At 46.4% G+C, this 17,928-nt stretch overlaps 11 protein-coding genes across 11 annotated transcripts; 7 read left to right on the top strand and 4 right to left on the bottom strand.

The window, feature by feature from the left end:
• Window positions 1-28: 28 nt before the first annotated feature.
• On the bottom strand, window positions 29-274 carry OGAPODRAFT_49759 (60S ribosomal protein L37; the record flags this gene model as incomplete). The annotated part of the gene is made up of 1 exon (XM_018355638.1): window positions 29-274. A coding segment is annotated over one exon (246 nt), but the record flags the coding sequence as incomplete, so codon positions are not given.
• A 282-nt stretch (window positions 275-556) lies between these two features.
• Window positions 557-2,038, top strand: OGAPODRAFT_77122 (uncharacterized protein; the record flags this gene model as incomplete). The annotated part of the gene is made up of 1 exon (XM_018356277.1): window positions 557-2,038. One exon carries the CDS (start codon window positions 557-559, stop codon window positions 1,817-1,819), a length of 1,263 nt encoding a protein of 420 aa, XP_018209828.1. The 3' UTR covers window positions 1,820-2,038.
• A 59-nt stretch (window positions 2,039-2,097) lies between these two features.
• OGAPODRAFT_9131 (uncharacterized protein) lies at window positions 2,098-3,285 on the top strand (the record flags this gene model as incomplete). The annotated part of the gene is made up of 2 exons (XM_018356999.1): window positions 2,098-2,120; window positions 2,160-3,285. The coding sequence occupies 2 exons, from the start codon at window positions 2,098-2,100 to the stop codon at window positions 3,283-3,285; spliced, it is 1,149 nt and encodes a 382-aa protein (XP_018209830.1).
• OGAPODRAFT_77123 (uncharacterized protein) lies at window positions 2,098-4,676 on the top strand. The gene is made up of 2 exons (XM_018356278.1): window positions 2,098-2,120; window positions 2,160-4,676. The coding sequence occupies exon 2, from the start codon at window positions 3,326-3,328 to the stop codon at window positions 4,658-4,660; it is 1,335 nt and encodes a 444-aa protein (XP_018209829.1). The 5' UTR covers window positions 2,098-2,120; window positions 2,160-3,325; the 3' UTR covers window positions 4,661-4,676.
• Window positions 4,677-4,802: 126 nt separating this feature from the next.
• Window positions 4,803-6,532, top strand: OGAPODRAFT_16812 (uncharacterized protein). The gene has a single exon (XM_018354684.1). The coding sequence runs from the start codon at window positions 4,832-4,834 to the stop codon at window positions 6,431-6,433; it is 1,602 nt and encodes a 533-aa protein (XP_018209831.1). The 5' UTR covers window positions 4,803-4,831; the 3' UTR covers window positions 6,434-6,532.
• A 17-nt stretch (window positions 6,533-6,549) lies between these two features.
• OGAPODRAFT_94725 (uncharacterized protein) lies at window positions 6,550-9,460 on the top strand (the record flags this gene model as incomplete). Its single annotated transcript, XM_018357607.1, has 1 exon — window positions 6,550-9,460. The coding sequence occupies one exon, from the start codon at window positions 6,550-6,552 to the stop codon at window positions 8,140-8,142; it is 1,593 nt and encodes a 530-aa protein (XP_018209832.1). The 3' UTR covers window positions 8,143-9,460.
• Window positions 6,829-9,460, bottom strand: OGAPODRAFT_16813 (uncharacterized protein). The gene has a single exon (XM_018354685.1). The coding sequence runs from the start codon at window positions 9,449-9,451 to the stop codon at window positions 8,093-8,095; it is 1,359 nt and encodes a 452-aa protein (XP_018209833.1). The 5' UTR covers window positions 9,452-9,460; the 3' UTR covers window positions 6,829-8,092.
• Window positions 9,461-9,627: 167 nt separating this feature from the next.
• Window positions 9,628-12,593, top strand: OGAPODRAFT_77128 (uncharacterized protein; the record flags this gene model as incomplete). The annotated part of the gene is made up of 1 exon (XM_018356279.1): window positions 9,628-12,593. One exon carries the CDS (start codon window positions 9,628-9,630, stop codon window positions 12,574-12,576), a length of 2,949 nt encoding a protein of 982 aa, XP_018209834.1. The 3' UTR covers window positions 12,577-12,593.
• Window positions 12,594-12,752: 159 nt separating this feature from the next.
• OGAPODRAFT_82959 (uncharacterized protein) lies at window positions 12,753-13,926 on the bottom strand (the record flags this gene model as incomplete). The annotated part of the gene is made up of 1 exon (XM_018356665.1): window positions 12,753-13,926. One exon carries the CDS (start codon window positions 13,924-13,926, stop codon window positions 13,213-13,215), a length of 714 nt encoding a protein of 237 aa, XP_018209835.1. The 3' UTR covers window positions 12,753-13,212.
• Window positions 13,927-14,007: 81 nt separating this feature from the next.
• Window positions 14,008-17,626, bottom strand: OGAPODRAFT_77132 (uncharacterized protein; the record flags this gene model as incomplete). Its single annotated transcript, XM_018356281.1, has 2 exons — window positions 14,008-15,866; window positions 15,902-17,626. The coding sequence occupies 2 exons, from the start codon at window positions 17,624-17,626 to the stop codon at window positions 15,861-15,863; spliced, it is 1,731 nt and encodes a 576-aa protein (XP_018209837.1). The 3' UTR covers window positions 14,008-15,860.
• OGAPODRAFT_16814 (uncharacterized protein) lies at window positions 14,008-17,787 on the top strand. The gene has a single exon (XM_018354686.1). It carries the CDS (start codon window positions 14,057-14,059, stop codon window positions 15,743-15,745), a length of 1,689 nt encoding a protein of 562 aa, XP_018209836.1. The 5' UTR covers window positions 14,008-14,056; the 3' UTR covers window positions 15,746-17,787.
• The last annotated feature ends 141 nt before the right edge of the window (window positions 17,788-17,928 follow it).

The following is a 17,928-nucleotide window of genomic DNA, read 5'->3' on the forward strand; positions in this document are numbered from 1 at the left end:
AGTTAATTAGTCTTCATGTATTCACCTTCTAATTCTGAGTCTGGAAACCGTTCTTGAATCTTCTCGACACGTGCTTGAGGTGGGACATTCTTCCGGTACCGGTAGTTCTTCTTCTCTTAGCTTTCAAAGCCCAGTTGTGGGATCTCATCTTAGCAGCTGGGTAACCGCAAGAGGCACATGTTTTCTTTTGGATGTGGAAGGATCTCTTACCGCATCTGTTACACAGAGTGTGCGACTTGTTGTGCTTCTTACCGAACGATGGAGTACCCTCTGAACTTGTTAGTAAATCACATAGTGGTTATACATACTTCCCATTGCGAATGTGTGTAAGTTTTAAGAAAGTTTGAGACAAAATTTTTCAACTAATCGCAATCACGTGAACGTGCTGAAAATTTCTGTGACTGTTAAAATCACGTGAAAGCTAAGACCGTTTCTCAGCCATGCATCATTTTTTTCCTCCCCAAGCACTGTCGACTGTCGACCGTCGGCAAAATCAATGCGCGATGTGTCGACTGTTTATTTAGAAACACGCTCTGCTGAGTAAAACTTATCCACCATGTATTTACCATCGTCACCAGTTCGTGGGGAGAACAGTCCGCTTCGCGCCAAAATGGCTGCAAACGTGTCTGAGCCCCTGTCTCTGTCCAAAGACTACCCTACTCCAAACCCATCCTCGTCTCTTGGCTACGAGGAGGAGTCTGAAAAAGCACGCAAGGTTGCCTTCGAACTGCCATCGCGCAAAGTTGAGATTGTTTCCCCGATGTCGCGGGTTCGCAGGCTTAAGGTGCCGTTGACAGGGCGCCAGATTAGCATTGGACGGTCATCCAGATTGAACCAATGCGTACTCAACCCCCATAATAAGCTGGTTTCGCGTACCCATTGCTCCGTCCACTACGTTCCCGAAACTCACACTCTCAAGCTTCACTGCACTGGCTGGAACGGCATCAATGTTACAGTGCCCGGACGCGTGGACGTGGTGAAAAAGGATGACGCGTTTGAGGTCACCAGCAGCACGATCGCGCCAAAAAGCATCCGTATTTTGTCCCAGGAGGCCTCGGTGACCAATCTCTATATCCTCAAGGACGAGACCGTTTTTTTGCCAATGCTTCCAGGACTCATTCTGGACATTCGTGGAGAGCTGATCCTGGTGGAGACAGAGGACGAGCTGACAGAGGACGAGGCTGAAGCAGAAGAAGAGCACACAACAGAGCAAGGGCAAAAGGAGACTAAAATTCCCGTGGAGCCTATCCAGACTAGTCATGAAGACAAGGAGAACGTCCCGCCTGCAGCCATAAAAGAGCGAAAGGCTGTTTCTCCTGCGTACACTCCAGAACAATCACCGGATCCAGTCACGGCCACCAAAGCACGTGCTAGAAGCAAGAACCACAACTCTCCGCGAAAAAAGAAGGACAGCGAACACCAGATCTCCAAGGAAGAGGCCGATGTCTTGCTGGAGCCATTGCAGCCCCAACTGCCCCATCTTGCCAATATTCTGGTCAACCACTTGGCCTACTCAAGACTGCTGCAAACACCGTTGCAGATTTTGATGGATCTCAAGGCTGTGCAGGATATGGGGCTGACTAAGCAGCAGCTTCGCGGATTACTAATATATTACGTGGACTGTATCGGCGTGATTTACCGTGTTGGTAAAGATGCGGCGGGCAAGCCGTTGGACGAGGAATACTACTACGACCCGGAAAAGGACCAGGACAAGTCGCGGGTCCAGCTGGTGGAGGAGCTGAAGGGCTCAGCTTCGCATTTGCGCAGTTGCAGAAAGACACATAAACAATACTTCTGGAAGAAGCCGGCAAAGAGATAAATCACATGGGATATGGTGGGATTATCTAATCAAGGGAGCCACACTTGTTAAACGAACACGAAAACAGCTGGGAATTGCAGAACTCCAGCGCGCGTTGGTGCTGTTTCAAGACCTGCCGCCCATTGGTGCACCTGCGGCTTTTTAGATCGTCTTGGGATCTAAAATTTCGGAGCTCCCATGTGCCTGTTTTTGTTGGATCTTTTTGCGCATGCGCATTATTTCTTCAGTGTATAAATATTGAAAAATTTTCCTAATTAAGATTTACGAGTCAAAACAACATGTCTGGACACTTTTTCTTTACGTGAGTATCGCTGTGCTGTGTTGGCGTGCTAACCTCCAGTTCTGAGTCTGTCGGTGAGGGTCACCCTGACAAAATCTGCGATCAGGTTTCTGATGCCATTTTGGACGCCTGCTTGACCGCAGACCCTCTTTCCAAGGTTGCCTGTGAAACTGCCTCTAAGACCGGTATGATCATGGTGTTTGGTGAGATCACCACCAAGGCCAACTTGGACTACCAAAAGATCATCAGAGATACCATTAAGCACATTGGATATGATGACTCCGACAAAGGTTTCGATTATAAGACATGTAATGTTCTGGTCGCTATCGAGCAACAATCTCCAGACATTGCTCAAGGTTTGCACTATGACAAGGCCTTGGAGGAGCTTGGAGCCGGTGACCAGGGTATCATGTTCGGTTACGCCACCGACGAGACGGACGAGAAGCTGCCATTGACCATCCTGCTGGCCCATAAGCTGAACGCCGCTCTTGCTGACGCCAGAAGATCCGGTGCTCTTCCATGGTTGAGACCAGACACCAAGACCCAGGTCACTATCGAATACAAGCATGACGGTGGCGCTGTTGTGCCGTTGAGAGTCGATACCGTCGTTATCTCAGCTCAGCACTCTGACGACATTTCCACTGAGGACCTCAGATCCGAGATCAAGAAACACATTGTTCACAAGGTCATCCCTTCTCACCTGCTAGACGACAAGACCATCTACCACATTCAACCTTCTGGTAGATTTGTCATTGGTGGTCCTCACGGAGATGCTGGTCTGACCGGTAGAAAGATCATTGTCGACACTTACGGAGGATGGGGTGCCCACGGTGGTGGTGCCTTTTCTGGAAAGGACTTTTCGAAGGTCGACAGATCTGCCGCCTACGCCGCCAGATGGGTTGCCAAGTCTTTGGTCAACGCTGGTCTTGCCAGAAGATGTCTGGTGCAATTCTCGTACGCTATCGGTGTGGCCGAGCCTCTTTCGATCTACATTGACACGTACGGAACCTCCAAGCTTTCCTCGGAGGAGCTGGTCGCCATTGTGAACAAGAACTTCGACCTGAGACCAGGTGTCTTGGTCAAGGAGCTTGATCTGGCTAGACCAATCTACTTCAAGACTGCCTCGTACGGTCACTTCACTGACCAGTCCAACCCTTGGGAGCAACCTAAGAAACTGGTTTTATAGACAGAGAAATAACTCTCTTACGCTCAACTCGTACACGTTAATGATCAGCTGTGGCTTGTGTTTGGATTGCATTATAATGTATATTTACCTTTCAACAGGAAGTGAAATAAAAAAATACGTAAAGCGACGCGTCGAATTTCTCCCAATTAATCTGATATCTGCCATGTCGCAGAAGTCCGTCGATATCTTGCGTGTGCGAGACTTACCAGTCACCACGTTTACCAGGAAACGAATCATGGGGCTTGTCATAGGCATCACGACCCGTGATAGGCCCACCAAGCCGATTGTGGTGCACATGACGGACTTTTCTCCAAATCCATCTGTCGCGCCATCTGAGATGAACTACGCTAATTGTGACCCGCCCTTGTTCGATGCTCCTGAACAGGCCGACAGCATCATTGATGTGGCATTCTATCCCGAGTCAGTGACTCATCTAAAGCGCATCTTTGGTGAGAAGGTGAATTCCTCATGGTTCGATAACAGGATCGCTTCGTTTTACCCGCTTTATCAGCACGCGACGGTGATCTCACTGCGGCTGAGGTCTAAGAAGTGGGGCGACCAGATTGATCTGATTGCTGACCCTGGTTTTTCTGACAACTGTTACAGTCAGATCTGGCCCGTGAGTACTCTTGAAGCCAGAGACAATCCTGCAGCAGAGACGATATTCGACCCGAACGAGAACAACTGTGCCTTGGCGCGGGAGGTCTTCCGCGACTGGCAGCTACAATGTAGTGCCTATTTTAGGTCCAACCCGAAGATCAAACAGGTTGTGGGTGACCTTTACGAGTCAGTCACTAGTAAGACATATTCACCGCCACAAAAACAGCACCGCCACACGTCACCTGAGCAGTTCTCAGATACGGGTTTTCTGAGCGACATGGTAAGCTCTGACGACGAGGCCCCCCCAAAGAAAGCGTACAAAAAGGGAATCCCTGTCAAGCAGAGCAGACATGTCAAGGACACGCTGAACGTGACTTTCCCTGTCTCGCAAATTCCGCTAGCTGACTACTCGGGAGCGTATTTCATCTATGTGCAGATAATGCGGCTGGAGACACGCACGCCCGATCTCATCTACAAAAGCTTCCCCGAGAATACGATAATGACAAAAGCAATCGACGTCCTGGTGAAGGAGGTGGACTCGGCTGCAACGTTGCGAATCAGAGTGGAAGGCTACGATCTTTTCCGGTTTGCAGGCATCACGTTTAGATACCCGCTATTAGACATGACAGCGGCGGAAGCCGAAACCGCAAAAAAATTGGCAGCCCTGGTCCATAAGCCGCTGCGCATGTTGGTGAAGCCCTACGCGTTGCCCCTGGAGGCAGCAACGGTCAACACGGGGCGATGCTACAGATGGCTGTATACAGAGTATCCGTAAACTGTAGCCTAATCTATCCACTTGATGAATTTAGTTTGCCCCACACGACAACCCCGGATTTTAGAATCGCGAAGTATGATGATGCCCCTCAATTTTTGCTCGGATATTTAAAGCAGCCGTAAAGTCCATTTTTTATTTCCAGTGGGGTTGTCTGATTAATCATCCTCCATAATGGCGTCTTTCAGCAATTTCATGGAACAGTTCACTTTTGCTCCGGAGTTTGCACCTCGCCAAGAAAAGTTGGTGGACACAGATCCTTTCTATGACGTGCTGTCATCCAAGTTGGGTTACCTGAGAGATCAAGTGAATCAAAATAGTTCTCCGCATTCCTCGGTGTCGAGCGCATCTAGGGATTCGATTTTTAGCAATCCCAGTGCATTCACTCTACCAGTGGAGCTCCAGGGCGGTGTGTCGAACATTTCCTCGAGAAGACCGAGTTATACAGCAGAGCTTTACTACACGAACCATAACAAGCTGGACCTTCCACCAGTGTTTGTGCAGGCTCCACCGTACGCCGCCTCATCCAGGTTCTTTGATGTGGATCATACGAGAACCCACAGCGTTGATTATCCCGCATCGTTTTTGCCCCCTCTGAACTCCTTTCTCTCGCAGGTGCAGCCACAGGACTCTCTTGTCACGCTTGACAACGGGTTACTTCTCGAGAAAGTCTCCAACTCTATTGTCACGTCGGCAGAGCTGAAAGCCGAGTTTCTCAAAGACGCCAAGTACTTCGGCGACTTTGATGTTTCTATGAAAATCGTGCACCAGCTGAATGTTTTGCTGGGTACTTCGCTGACCGAGACACCAGGAATTCTTCAAATTCGGGTTGGCAAGTTACTAGATTATCTCCTCACACAGAACGAGGATCTTGCAGGTTCGCCGCAAAAAGTCCCCAAGAGCTACTCGATGATCATCAACAAAAATGGAAAGTTGGACATCATTTCGTTGCCAAAAACCTCCAACCTGAAGCTGACCCCCAAGGACCTGATTATCATTGAAGGAGACCGCGGAAAAGACTTGGTGATGGTTCTACAACCACAGATCGACTTTCGGTTTGCCTTGTTGTTCAACTATCTCAAAAAGAAGCTGCATTTAAAGTCACTCGAATTTGGCAACGCTAACTCGTCTCAGGCCCCATCAAATAACAAACCGCAGAACAATCAGAACAATCAGAACAATCAACACAACGCGAACACCCAACGCTCGATTATTAACGAAGATGAGAACTTCATCACTTTACCAAACAAACAAATTCTAAGATTCGCTAAACCTCACGAACTTACCCAATTGACCTCGAAATATAATGATGAATTAACGGCATATCGCATTTGTCTTAATTACGTTCAATCCTTGAACCTGGACCTAATCATCAAAAATGTCGAATTCCAGTTCGACAAGAAAAAACTGATCATATACTACTACTGTCTTCGAAGACTAGACTTTAGAGGACTGATCAAGGAGCTGTTCAAAATTTACAAGACCAGAATCTGGCTCTGTGCTGTACTTCCTATCGAGAAATCTTTTAAACCGCTCTTGACTTACGAAATGGAGAAGAAGTATCATGGGTCCAGTCCGCTAGCGAGCTCCAGCTCCAGATCCAACGACCTCACTATCGTTGACCCGCTACCTGCTTCAGAAAGCATCAACTCGTTGGACGAGATCGAGGAGCCTGTTTGTTTCCATTCCAAAGTCTTCTTGAGTCTTATCGAGTGGTTCAAATTTGAGATGCTTGACCAGGAAACGTTTAACGAGAAGTTTCCATTTTTGACATGAGTTTACAACGTTCTTTTTTATGTAATAGATTGACTTTGCTTGGAGATTAGGGATTGTTTTAAATAGAACTGAATACTATATAAATTGAAGTTTATTACACACCTGAAACCATAAAAATGTCTAAGTCAGCTGTGCCCTCCTGGTACTTGGGCATTGACATTGGTACCAGTTCCTTAAGAACGTCCATTTTGAACGATCAGGGGGTTGTGGTAGGCGGGTCCGAGCAAGCAATCGATGTCTATTACCATCCGTCTAATAATCGTATTATTACGCAAAACTCGCCTCAGCTCTGGTCCAGATTGCTAACTGCTATCGATGAAAGCTTGCAAACAGCAAAAGCTAAAGAAGAAGGAACTTTGAAATCAATATGTTGCGGTGCGACCTGCTCTTTGGTGGTTGAGGACGATGATAACAGCCATGTAATTCTCTGGATGGATCACAGAGGAGAGACAAATTCTATTAACAGCAAGATGCAAACGCAGTATCCAAGAATTCTGCAACGCCTTGGAGGGTCAATCATCGCAGAGATGGCTCTTCCCAAAATCAAGGAGTACCTTAAGAAAACCCCGTCCAAACCTCGCATATTCGATCTTCATGACTGGATCGAGTGGAAGCTTGCAGGTGAGGTGCTCAACATACAAAATTACAACACAGAAAATATAGGCATCGATGGCTCGCTAAAGGGATTCTCAATCGAGTGCCTTCGCGAACTGGATATCCATCTCGAAGAGTCCCAGATCGGCAGAGTCGAAAACATTCCATATCCAGGAATACCGTTTTCCGGGACCCCTATAGCCAAGCTTTCACCCGAATTGGCTGAGAGATGGGACGCCAAATCTGCCGTAATTTGCTCTGGGGTCATAGACTGCTATGCTTCTTTTTTTGCTCTGCAGAACAACGAGATCAGTCCAGAGGAAAACTTGGTAATGGTAGCCGGAACGTCCACATGCTACTTGACTGTTTCCAGAGCACCAAAGGAACCACCACCAGGCATCTGGGGACCCTTCCATTTGACAGAAAACTTTTGGTTCTATGAAGGAGGATTAAGCTGTTCGGGTATTCTTTTCGAGTCTCTGCTTGAAAATCATCCGGCAGCAAAAACGCTCGACAAGTCCACAAATATGTTTCAGCAGCTCGAAAAGCTGGTGAGCTCTTTTGTGGAAAGTGAGAAATTGAGCTCTGCGTGGCAGCTGATAGAAAAAAGATTGTACATTGGCGATTATCTGGGGAACAGAACCCCGTTTAACGATTCGAATCTCTCGTCCGTGATAATTGGAGGATCATTGCGTCAGGATACAAGGGACCTGGTGTGCTGCTACCTTTCAATCTTGGAATACCTGGCTCTTTCTACAAAAATGATCGTTGAGTGTTTCCGCAAATCAGGATTCCGTCTCAAGACATTGCAGGTGTGTGGGTCTCAAGCGAAGAATGCTAGACTCATGGAGCTACTGGCATTAGTTTTAGACGATATGAACATCCTTCTTCCTATAGACTTAGACTCGAAGCTGATTGGAGCTCGCGGATGCTCGATCCTTGGCGGATGTGCGGCGAAAGATGCAAAGTTCAAGGTTGTCAAACATGTCCCCAACGATACTTTGAAGAAACTATTCGATACAAAATATGTCATTATGGTTGAGTTGATTGAGAAACAACAAGACTTCAATCGGAGGCTTGCCAGCTGCACCATTCACTCTCAGACACAGTGTTAATGTCGGCCCTTTCATCTCTTTTGACAAGTAGCATTTCCACAACGCGTTTGGCTGGCCCCCAGTCGTTTCCTTGTTGATCTATGTTATGTTCTCTGTAATGATACCACTCCCAAGTCAGAGTTGCTATGCGATGGGCGGGCTTTGCTGAGCGCCTGCCTCGTCCAGTGCTGTTGGGAAGCGGATCAAATGGGAGTCTGTTTTCCAACATTGCGTATAGTAGCACACCAAGAGACCAACAGTCGTTTTGCTTGCCATCGTATGCGAGTCCTAGAAGTAGTTCAGGAGACACGTAGTCTTCGGAGCCACATCGTGTGGTCAGAAGAGGCTGTTGGGGATCTATTTTCTTTGACAAACCAAAATCAGATAGCACGGCTACCGCATGCTCGTATTTACTGTCAAGTTCAACAGCAGATGCGTTTCTAAACTCGTCCGGAGTTGGCGCGAGCAATATGTTTTCCAATTTGATGTCTCTGTGGCAGATGTTCATATCATGAAGACATTTGACTGCGCTCACAATGTTTCTGAAAACCAGCCTTTTGTGGTGATAAGTGAAATTCTGTCCCAAACTCACAAGTAGTGTGAACAGATCGCCTCCGGAATAGTACGGCATTGCCATGATCACTTGGTTTTTGTCCAGCCTTGAGTTGGAACCTAAAAGCTTGACAATGTTCGGGTGATTGATAGATTGCAAGAGCGACAACTCTCGCACCAACGAGCTTTGGATTCGAAGCCTGGTGTCCGGATCATGCGAAGGAATGTTGGACACCTTGACGGCAACCGTTTCTGATTGGTCAATGTAGACTATGCTGAATGTGCCGCGGCCGATCTCCTTTGTGCAATGCCAGTACTGTTTTACATGAGTTGCCGTTTCAAGCGTGCAGAACGTAGCAACCACTTCTTTACCGTATTCCGTTTCCTCATTTATCGAATCCGTGCTCTGAAGGTTATACGCTGTCTGCTGCAATTCTGGCGGTCGCAGAGGCACCGACACGATTCTTTGCACAGGCTCAATGTTGAGCGAGAAATTCCTTCTATCGTCAAAATACACATCCGGGGTGGTCCTGTCATTGTGCTTTGTAGGAATGTTGCCTGGCTCTCTCAGTTTCTTCATGTGCAGTGAACAGCTTGACGGTTGGTTATGAGACATAATGGCTCCTTTGCTATACACCGAGCTCGAGTCTGTGACCGAATCACCGGTAGGAGCCTGAGCAACATCGTCTGCAGAGGGCATATCATTGATATCGGCAAACTCCCTGGCTACCGGCACCTTGATATCAACATCAGTGCCATCATTGTTAGACTCAGTCATCGCAAACGCTGGATCGTGCGATTTTGGGCCGACTCTCAGGGAAGTTATAAACGATAGAGATAATCTTGTTCTATTTACTTCTTGTTGATCAAGCCACACTGGAAAAATATACACCAGCCACAGGGACGGCAAGAAAATCATACTCAGAGAAAAAGTGTTTTCCCCAACTGCGCACCATGTCAGATGCTGATGTTCCGCCAATTCCCCATGTGGCGGCCAATATGACTCCACTTGGAGTTGTATTGCAACGCTACGCTGTTCACAGCTATAAGCAGCTTAGCGAATATTTGAAAACACTGGAAAATACCACCCAACCTGATGGTGTCAAGAAACGCAACTTCCTCGATATTCTGGTGAGTATTCGAGAGAACTTTGTGAGATTGTATGTGTTGAGCAAATGGGCTCGGAATTCTCAAAGTGTTGAGAAGTTAATCGACCTTTTTGTGTGGCTTCGAGAACAGAACCAAAGCATCACAAATGCCCTTGTGCAAATCGGAGGGATCAAACAATCACTGGTTTCTGCAAAACTCCCGAATCCGGACCTCGAGACCGCGCTCGAGGTTCTTATAAAGGGAAGACCACAACTTCCAACTCACAACTATGGACCCCAGAAAAAGATTGATCCCAAGCTTATACTTCATACGCTGAAGACGCTCGACGTCGAGCTCTCTGCCAAGATGGCCCTTGAAGACAATCTTCCCAAACCGTTTTACAACTACGAAATTAAGGATGGCCGGGTCAAATTCCGCATTCCTAATTTGTTCCAATGCTGTGTTTCAATAGCCAATACCTATGACCAGTCGGGGTTTTTCTTAGTTGATTTCAAACTAGAATTTCAGTCCAAGGACAATAAATTAATTCCCCAGGTAACCGCCCTTCCATATATGACGTTCGCACATTTAGAGAAAGTGGCCAACATCGAACTGAGCAAAAACGGTCTCACTGGATTGTACAATATTTTCCATAATTATGCCATCACCTGCAAACTGTACTACCTTCATCGTCAGCTAATTCGCCTGCGCATGGGCATGTGGAAGGGTCATCTAACCCATACATACAATGCGGAAAAATGCTATGTTGTTGTTACGTACTGGGTGAAAAGACGGTCTGTGAAGTCCACAATAGAGATTGGAAAACTCAAGAATAATTTACTAGGATTCCGTTGGATCCGTGAAGGCCGTCTGTGTACAGACCATGATTTTACACTTGAGAATGAAGATGGATCAATTACTATCGAACACCTAATCAGAGATATCATTCAAAAGCATATCGAACTGCACATTAAAGAAGTGCAGCAGGAGATTTCTGATAAAATTGAAATGGCTGACAAATTTGTGTCGCTGCACAAAGATTCCCAACTTCTGCTGACTTTGAGCTCCATGAAGTCAGCTGTGTATGGAATTGACGCTCTTTCTGGAGATGGCTTCTTCCAAAATCCTACCCCTATAATGGCAAGAGTCGCAGCTCAAATTAATGCAGACACGCGCGACACCGCACTCAAGCTGCTTGTGCTACGTTTGGAAACACAGTTAAGCGAGCTCGGGTCGATGCTAATGGCTACTGGCTGGATTGGCGTGGATGTTGTCCGGCTCTCCACCGCAGAATATTCAAAACTCAATATCGACTATGATCTTTTGAAAGATCGCACTTTTGCAGAACAGCTATTTGCCCTCAAATTTTATCGCCGCAAGAAATGGCCAAGCGGGTGGTTTCTCACTGTTGGAGTTTCGGGATATTCGTCCAAGGTTCAGTGGTGGTGTTCCAGAATCAAGTCGTCTGCAGGTCAGTGGTCGATTTCTTGGTGTGAACCACTAACCCTAGGGGGTGCGGAAAGCGAATTCAGCTATACATCGTTTGTCACGCTTGCAAAGAAAACCACGTCGATGCTACTTTGCAACCTGGTTGTCAAAGAACTGGAAAATCAAGGCTGTAAGCTCAAGACCGTAGACAAAAGTGACGAAAAAGTCAGACAGTTTACGAAGCAAAACTTTGGGCTTGATTTGGACTCCATGCAAAAGGGAGACAGCGCTACAGTGATTTTGGACAACAAGTCTTTATTCAATATTCCTAATTGCCGCGACTCTTTGGTGCTGACTATGAATATCAAAAACAGCGAGCTGGAAATTATGATTTTTGGCAAGCTGCAAAGTGAGCTCAAATTGTCGTCTATATCTTTCAACGACGAGAAGAATAACTCAATAGAGCTGAACCCGGACACTTCTATATTCAAGATTTATTCGCAAATCAACTTGCTGGAGAAACTAAACTACGAGTCCACGGCTAGCTTTTTCAACCCTTTGGCAACAACAGACATTTCCATCATGAGTGACTCGCTTCTGGTGCTCAACAAATTCTTCAGTTTGTTATCGCTCCTGCATATAATCAGCCATGACGAGTCGCTCAAAGTGATTGATATTTCCCTCACAAAAGTCTCTTTCCAATATGGATCTAATTCTGAAGAAATGATCACTCTGATTCTCTTGAACGAAACGCAAGACTCGATTTCTATTGAGCTTCCAAAAGATAATCCGCACAGACTCTGCTCTAAATACTTGAACGACATGGTTAGTGAGTTTGATTTTCAAAAGATCAAATTACTGGTCAGATACCTCAAATTGACCTTACCATTTTACAAGCTCCTTGTGAAATTGTCGATGGACAGCGAAGAGTTCTACAGACATTTTTTGGAACAGAACAGCAACTCTCAGCAACTTAAGATGACTCCCGAGAGCGGCTTCGAGCTGAACATGTTTGATTTCGAGATGTTCAAAATCACATACTACAAATATCTAGAACGCAAGTCGGAGAAAAAAGTCAAGACTGACAGAGTTTGTTTTGCTCTGACTGTACAACTGCGCCACAGAACGTACAAGCTATCCCTGGACAAGTCACTTTTTGTCATCAGCATTGAGCCTCTTCAGTTTGACCAATATGATGAGACCGCTAAGAAGTGGCTTCAGGACACAACCAACAAGATATATGCCACTTTGAAAGGCGACGAGCCTTTGTCGGCCTCTGGTCAAGTGGTGTACTTGCGTCGTGCCATAGCCTGTGACTATTTGTCTGTGGAAAATATTGTTCTTCAGTTGCACAGAAAGATCATCACGCTTTGTAGCTCGAAGTAGAGATTATGAATATATGAACGATAAAACTAATTTTATAAGGCTGTGTTTTAAATATTTCGTTATTTAAATATTCGCCAAAATGCATTTCATTGAGGAAGTCGTGCGACAGAAGGCGACCGCACCCACGGCGTCGGCGACCAGCTCGGTAGCAAGAACACCAAACAAGCGGAAACGGATCAATTATAACATCGCCGCTTTGCAGAACGCTATCGAACAGCAGAACTTTGATCAAGACGGGGACGAGGAGAACGAAGAGTCGGAACGCCATAATGCCATTGAACTTAAAAAAGCCAACCGACGATTTGAAGAGCTCGATAGAGAGAACTTCAGTGAGATCCACAAGCTGGAAATCCCAAAGAACCTCGGGCCACCAGCTGGAAAACGCACCTCTACACCGTCGGTGGCCGTCAAGCGGATACTGAACTCGAAGAAGAACTGGTCAAACTACGTGGATGAACTAGATAAGGCCGAGATGCGCGCGTTCAATGGACTTGAGATCAAGCCAGGCCATGTGATGGTGAAAAAACTCTGCACCATTTGCGGCAACGTCAGCTACAGCTCGTGTATACGATGTGGCGCACGAGTGTGCTCCCTAAAATGTCAGACTACACACAACGAGACCCGGTGCAGCGGGTTCTAGACACTGGTAAACAAATTCCACACACCTTTCAAATAGCCAATGATCTCGTCTCCTCCAAGCTTGGACTCTCCGTATAATCTGTCGACGAACGAGATAGGCACCTCAGCTATGGTGAATCCCATAGCTCTGGCTCTCACCATCATCTCCATCTGGAAAACATAGCCTTTAGACTTCGTTGCCCCGATAATTTTAGCCAGCACATTCTTTTTGTATAATCTGAACGAACCAGTTAAATCCGAGACGTGTGGTCTCAGAACCACAGTAGCAAGAAAGTTGGCTCCACGACTGATGAGCTTTCTTTTCAAGTCCCAACCGTAGACACCTCCGTCGCCTGCATAACGCGTTCCAGTGACAATGTCGTAATCTCCTTCTTTCTGTTTCTTTATGAATTCTGGGATCGACGAAGGGTGGTGCGAGAAGTCAGCGTCCATGATGATCACGAAGTTACCGGTTGCATACTGCAGTCCATGGATGTATGCTGTTCCCAGTCCCAGCTTTCCAGCACGCGCTCTAAGTTGGATGTGGTCTGCGCCGTACAGATTGATCAACTGTTTAGCCACATCTTGGGTTCCATCAGGAGATGCGTCGTCGACAATGATCACTTCCCAGTCCAAGCCAGCCTTCTCAAAGTGCTTCGCAATGAGATATGTGATAATTGGCAGGTTTTTGCGCTCGTTATACGTTGGCAGAATGACAGAATACTTGTCCATCGTTGTACAGAATAATGAATAGCAAAAATATATTTTTCAAAAATACAAAACGACGCCCAACATGTATGACTCTCATTTGAGGAAAATATTTGGCAGCCAGACAGACCAATTCCGCCAGTCAAAGGTGTTGATGGTTGGTGCCGGAGGTATTGGGTGCGAGCTACTCAAGGACCTTCTTCTGATGAACTACGGCGAGATACATATATTGGATCTTGACACAATAGACCTGTCCAACCTCAACAGACAATTTCTATTCCGCCAAAAAGACATCAAGAAGTCCAAGGCCATGACTGCACAGCAGGCTGTTAGTCATTTCAACCACTCCAGCAAATTGGTTGCGCATCACGGAAATATCATGGACACAAATATGTTCCCGTTGAGCTTTTTCACCCAGTTCGACATCATCTTCAATGCGCTAGACAATTTGGAAGCAAGATTCTATGTCAACAAAATTGCACTCTTCACAAAAATCCCCCTTATCGAGAGCGGGACGTCGGGATTGAAAGGTCAAGTTCAACCCATCTACCCTTACGAAACAGAGTGTTTTGCGTGTATTCCTAAAGAACAGCCTAAAACATTTCCCGTGTGTACCATTCGTTCGACGCCCTCCAAACCGATTCATTGCATCACTTGGGCAAAAAATTTCCTGTTCCCACAACTCTTTGGAGACGATGTTTCCGACCAGGAAAAGCTAAAGCCACAAGACATTGAGAGCGATAACAAGGCTGAAATAGAGGCGCTATTAAAAGAATCAAACGAGTTACTGGATCTTAAAGTTCTAGTCAACCAGGCTGTCCCGGGAGATAAGAGCTTTGTGTCTAAAATTGTCGAAAAGATCTTCAAAGAGGACATTGAGAGACTCTTACGGATTGAAACTCTGTGGAAAACAAGAGAGAAGCCAGAACCTTTGAAATGCGAACCATCCGAGATTGAGCGTCTGGATGGACAAGAGCTATGGACAGTGGAGGAGAATCTTGCTCTTTTTATCGACTCCACATGCAAAATTTCCCAGAGACTCAAGCAGGGTCCTGTTGACTTTGACAAAGACGACGAAGACACTTTGGACTTTGTGGTTTCCGCGGCCAATCTGCGGTCATATATCTTCCACATCCCAATGAAAACAAAGTTTGAGATCAAACAAATAGCAGGAAACATCATTCCTGCGGTGGCCACCACTAATGCCATCATGGCTGGATTCAGCGCGCTTTCTTCATTCCATGTTTTTCACGCAACGATGAAAGAAAAGGTGTCCAAGTCGAGAATGGTTTATGACTCGAATCAGCCCACCAGGTTTGTGAACACCTCTGGGCTGGCTCCTAAAAACCCCAAATGTCCAGCATGTTCTGTCACTAGAGGAATAATCACAATAGACCTTTCAAGGTTCACAATTGATGAACTGCGCAAAGCGATCATTGACAAATATGGATATTCAGATGACATTGGGATCGCAGAAGGAGCGAGACTTCTTTATGATTACGACTTTGACGATAATTTGGAAACAAAGCTGGACAAGGTGTGCTCTTACGGCAATGTGTTATTTATCAGTGATGCTGCTGAGGAGCTAGATTCCTTGGAACTATTAGTGGACAGAGGAAATGATTTGGAGCTGCCAGAACTAGAGGTTCCTGCGAAAATGGTTCCAGAAGAAAATAAGGAGGACGAAGGTGAGGAAGACGATCTGATCATGGAGGGGGACGATCTCACTACGGAGAGTGACATAAATGGCCTGCACGGTCCTAAACGTAAGGCTGAGGATGGCGCAGGCCCAGTGAAGAAGAGAAGACAAGTGGCGGACGATGTTGAAGTCATAGAACTGTAATTTACATTAGTGACTAGTTAAACTCCTTGCTTATTTTCTGGACTTGGAAGTAGACCTTGATCGTAATCTTTTGAACCAAGAGAGCTTCTCTCCATTAGCGCCGTTTGGATCCTCCTCAGACCTGGTTTCGCGTTCGTCATCTGTTGGGCCTTGGACGGAGCTCAGGTTATCGTCGATCGACGATGGTATGATTTTCGGAGAGCCAGGATGATTTGGTAGTTTGATCATTGTTCCCATTTGGCTTGTCGAGGAAGAGACCGAAGTGGACTCGTACGCACCAATATTGAGCACTGGAGGTTTGAGCTCCGTTTTAGGAACGGAAGCTTCAGCTTTCAGTGGACTCTCTGCTTTGACTTCAGAGGGTGACGTTCTCGAGTTTGATGAGAACGATGAACGCATTTTTTGAGACCCAATCGACGAAACAGAAAGCCTTTGAGCAAGCGGGCGTGTCTCATCGTCCGTATCCACCGCCGAGTCAACTGCTGAGTCAACTTCGTCTGTAGTATTTGTTTGGGTGTGCTCCAATTTGGACTTACTGTTGTTCACGCGAAGCATGTCGGACGGAGATTGGACAGAGGATAAACTCTTGCTATGCTTTCTAGTGAACTTTGTGGTTGGCGGAGGCAGCAATGCTGTTGGAGCGGGGAGTTTGGAACTTGACTGCTCAATTGTTGTGGGTGAGGCAGGAGAAACATGTGTAGAGTCTTTTCTGGAAACTTTTTGAGCAGCTGGCAAAATTTTGTACGAGTATTCAATCATGAATTCAACAACCAGCGACGAGAGAGCGTATTCTTCGGGCGACATATCGTGGTCTGAGTGAGACAAAACCGAGGGCTGAAAAATGGCAGCTAGATTTTTGGCAGGCATGAGGTTTTTGTCGCAATGTGCATTAAAAATGGCAAGAAGGTCCAAGATGTAGAAGAGCAGCTGTCGTTGCAGCTCAGGCAACTGTTCTATTAATCTCGCGTAGTCTTTCAGCGCTTCTTTGCGCTCTTTCTTTATCTTTTCCTTTTTATTCCTTTTGCGAAGCTTTATCTCCTCGTCGCTGAGCTGCTCCTGTTCTTGAATTTGCTCTTCTTTGCACGAAGACAGGCCACCGAGATCGCTCATCTTTTTCTCTTTCTCTTTCAGGAAGCGGACGATATTGGGACGTGATCGAAGGGGCTCCCTAAATTTGTCGTACATGGAGAGCGGTATAAGTGGCTCTGGGAGCGAGCCAAGGAATCTCCTAAACAATGACGCAGCGTCATGCACTGTATACCCATCCCAATCAATTTTAGATCCGTAAGTAGGTGGGGACGAGAATATCAACTGCAGCTGCTTGATTCTCTTGGTCGAGCCTGCGACTCTGAATATCCCTTCAACCTCAAGTCCGTTCTTCTTCAAGAACGACCCACATAGTGCCACCACCCTAGGAATTCGGCCGTAGCGTATCAGTCCGTCGCGGTCACTGCTGATGTATATTTTTGCCTCAGCAACCTTGATTGATTCCTCGATAGGGCAACCAAATATCGATGAGTCGCCAATGTAGTCCATTTGTCGCTGTTGAATAAAAGAATCTCGGTGTTGTTTTAGTTTCTCTTGCGATCCGTTGTCCTGAAATGGTGACAGCGGTCTCACGTTGTGGGACGAGCGCGACTTGTAACCTAAGAAGGGTCTTGTCGGTGAAGCCAAGGGTGAGAGCAAAGATGGCGAATTCGCGCGGTATTGCGGGGTGGGAGATGAAAGAGACTTGGATTCTGCAGAAAACCCTGACGTGGAGTTGAGACCTTGACCGTTCATCGGTAGAGGAGGAGGCGAGCCTAGCTCTGATTCTCCCTTTTTGATGTGTTTCCACCAACCGGTCAGCGAGTTCTTGCTTGGAGACGAAGGTTCTGACATGAGTTATCTGTTGTGATCAAAACAGTGTACTGTGAATGTATCCTTGAAGCTTTTGTCAGTATAGTATTGTGCTAATTTTGTAAGTACATCCAATTTCACCACAATGTTCAGTCCAAGTAGAAGGTTATGCTTTCAGCGGGCATATATTTCGTACTACACGGTCCGAGAAGCAATAACAGCGAAAATAACATATATTTTTAGATTTCCATTTTATGTTGCCGAGGTCGATCGGCTCGGTGTAGAGATGAGTTTCTGCAAATTCGGGCTTGGTTGGTCAGCTTTTTCTCATTAATCAACACACC

Source organism: Ogataea polymorpha (assembly GCF_001664045.1).
Source record: "Ogataea polymorpha strain NCYC 495 leu1.1 chromosome Unknown OGAPOscaffold_5, whole genome shotgun sequence".
NCBI lineage: Eukaryota > Fungi > Ascomycota > Pichiomycetes > Pichiales > Pichiaceae > Ogataea > Ogataea polymorpha.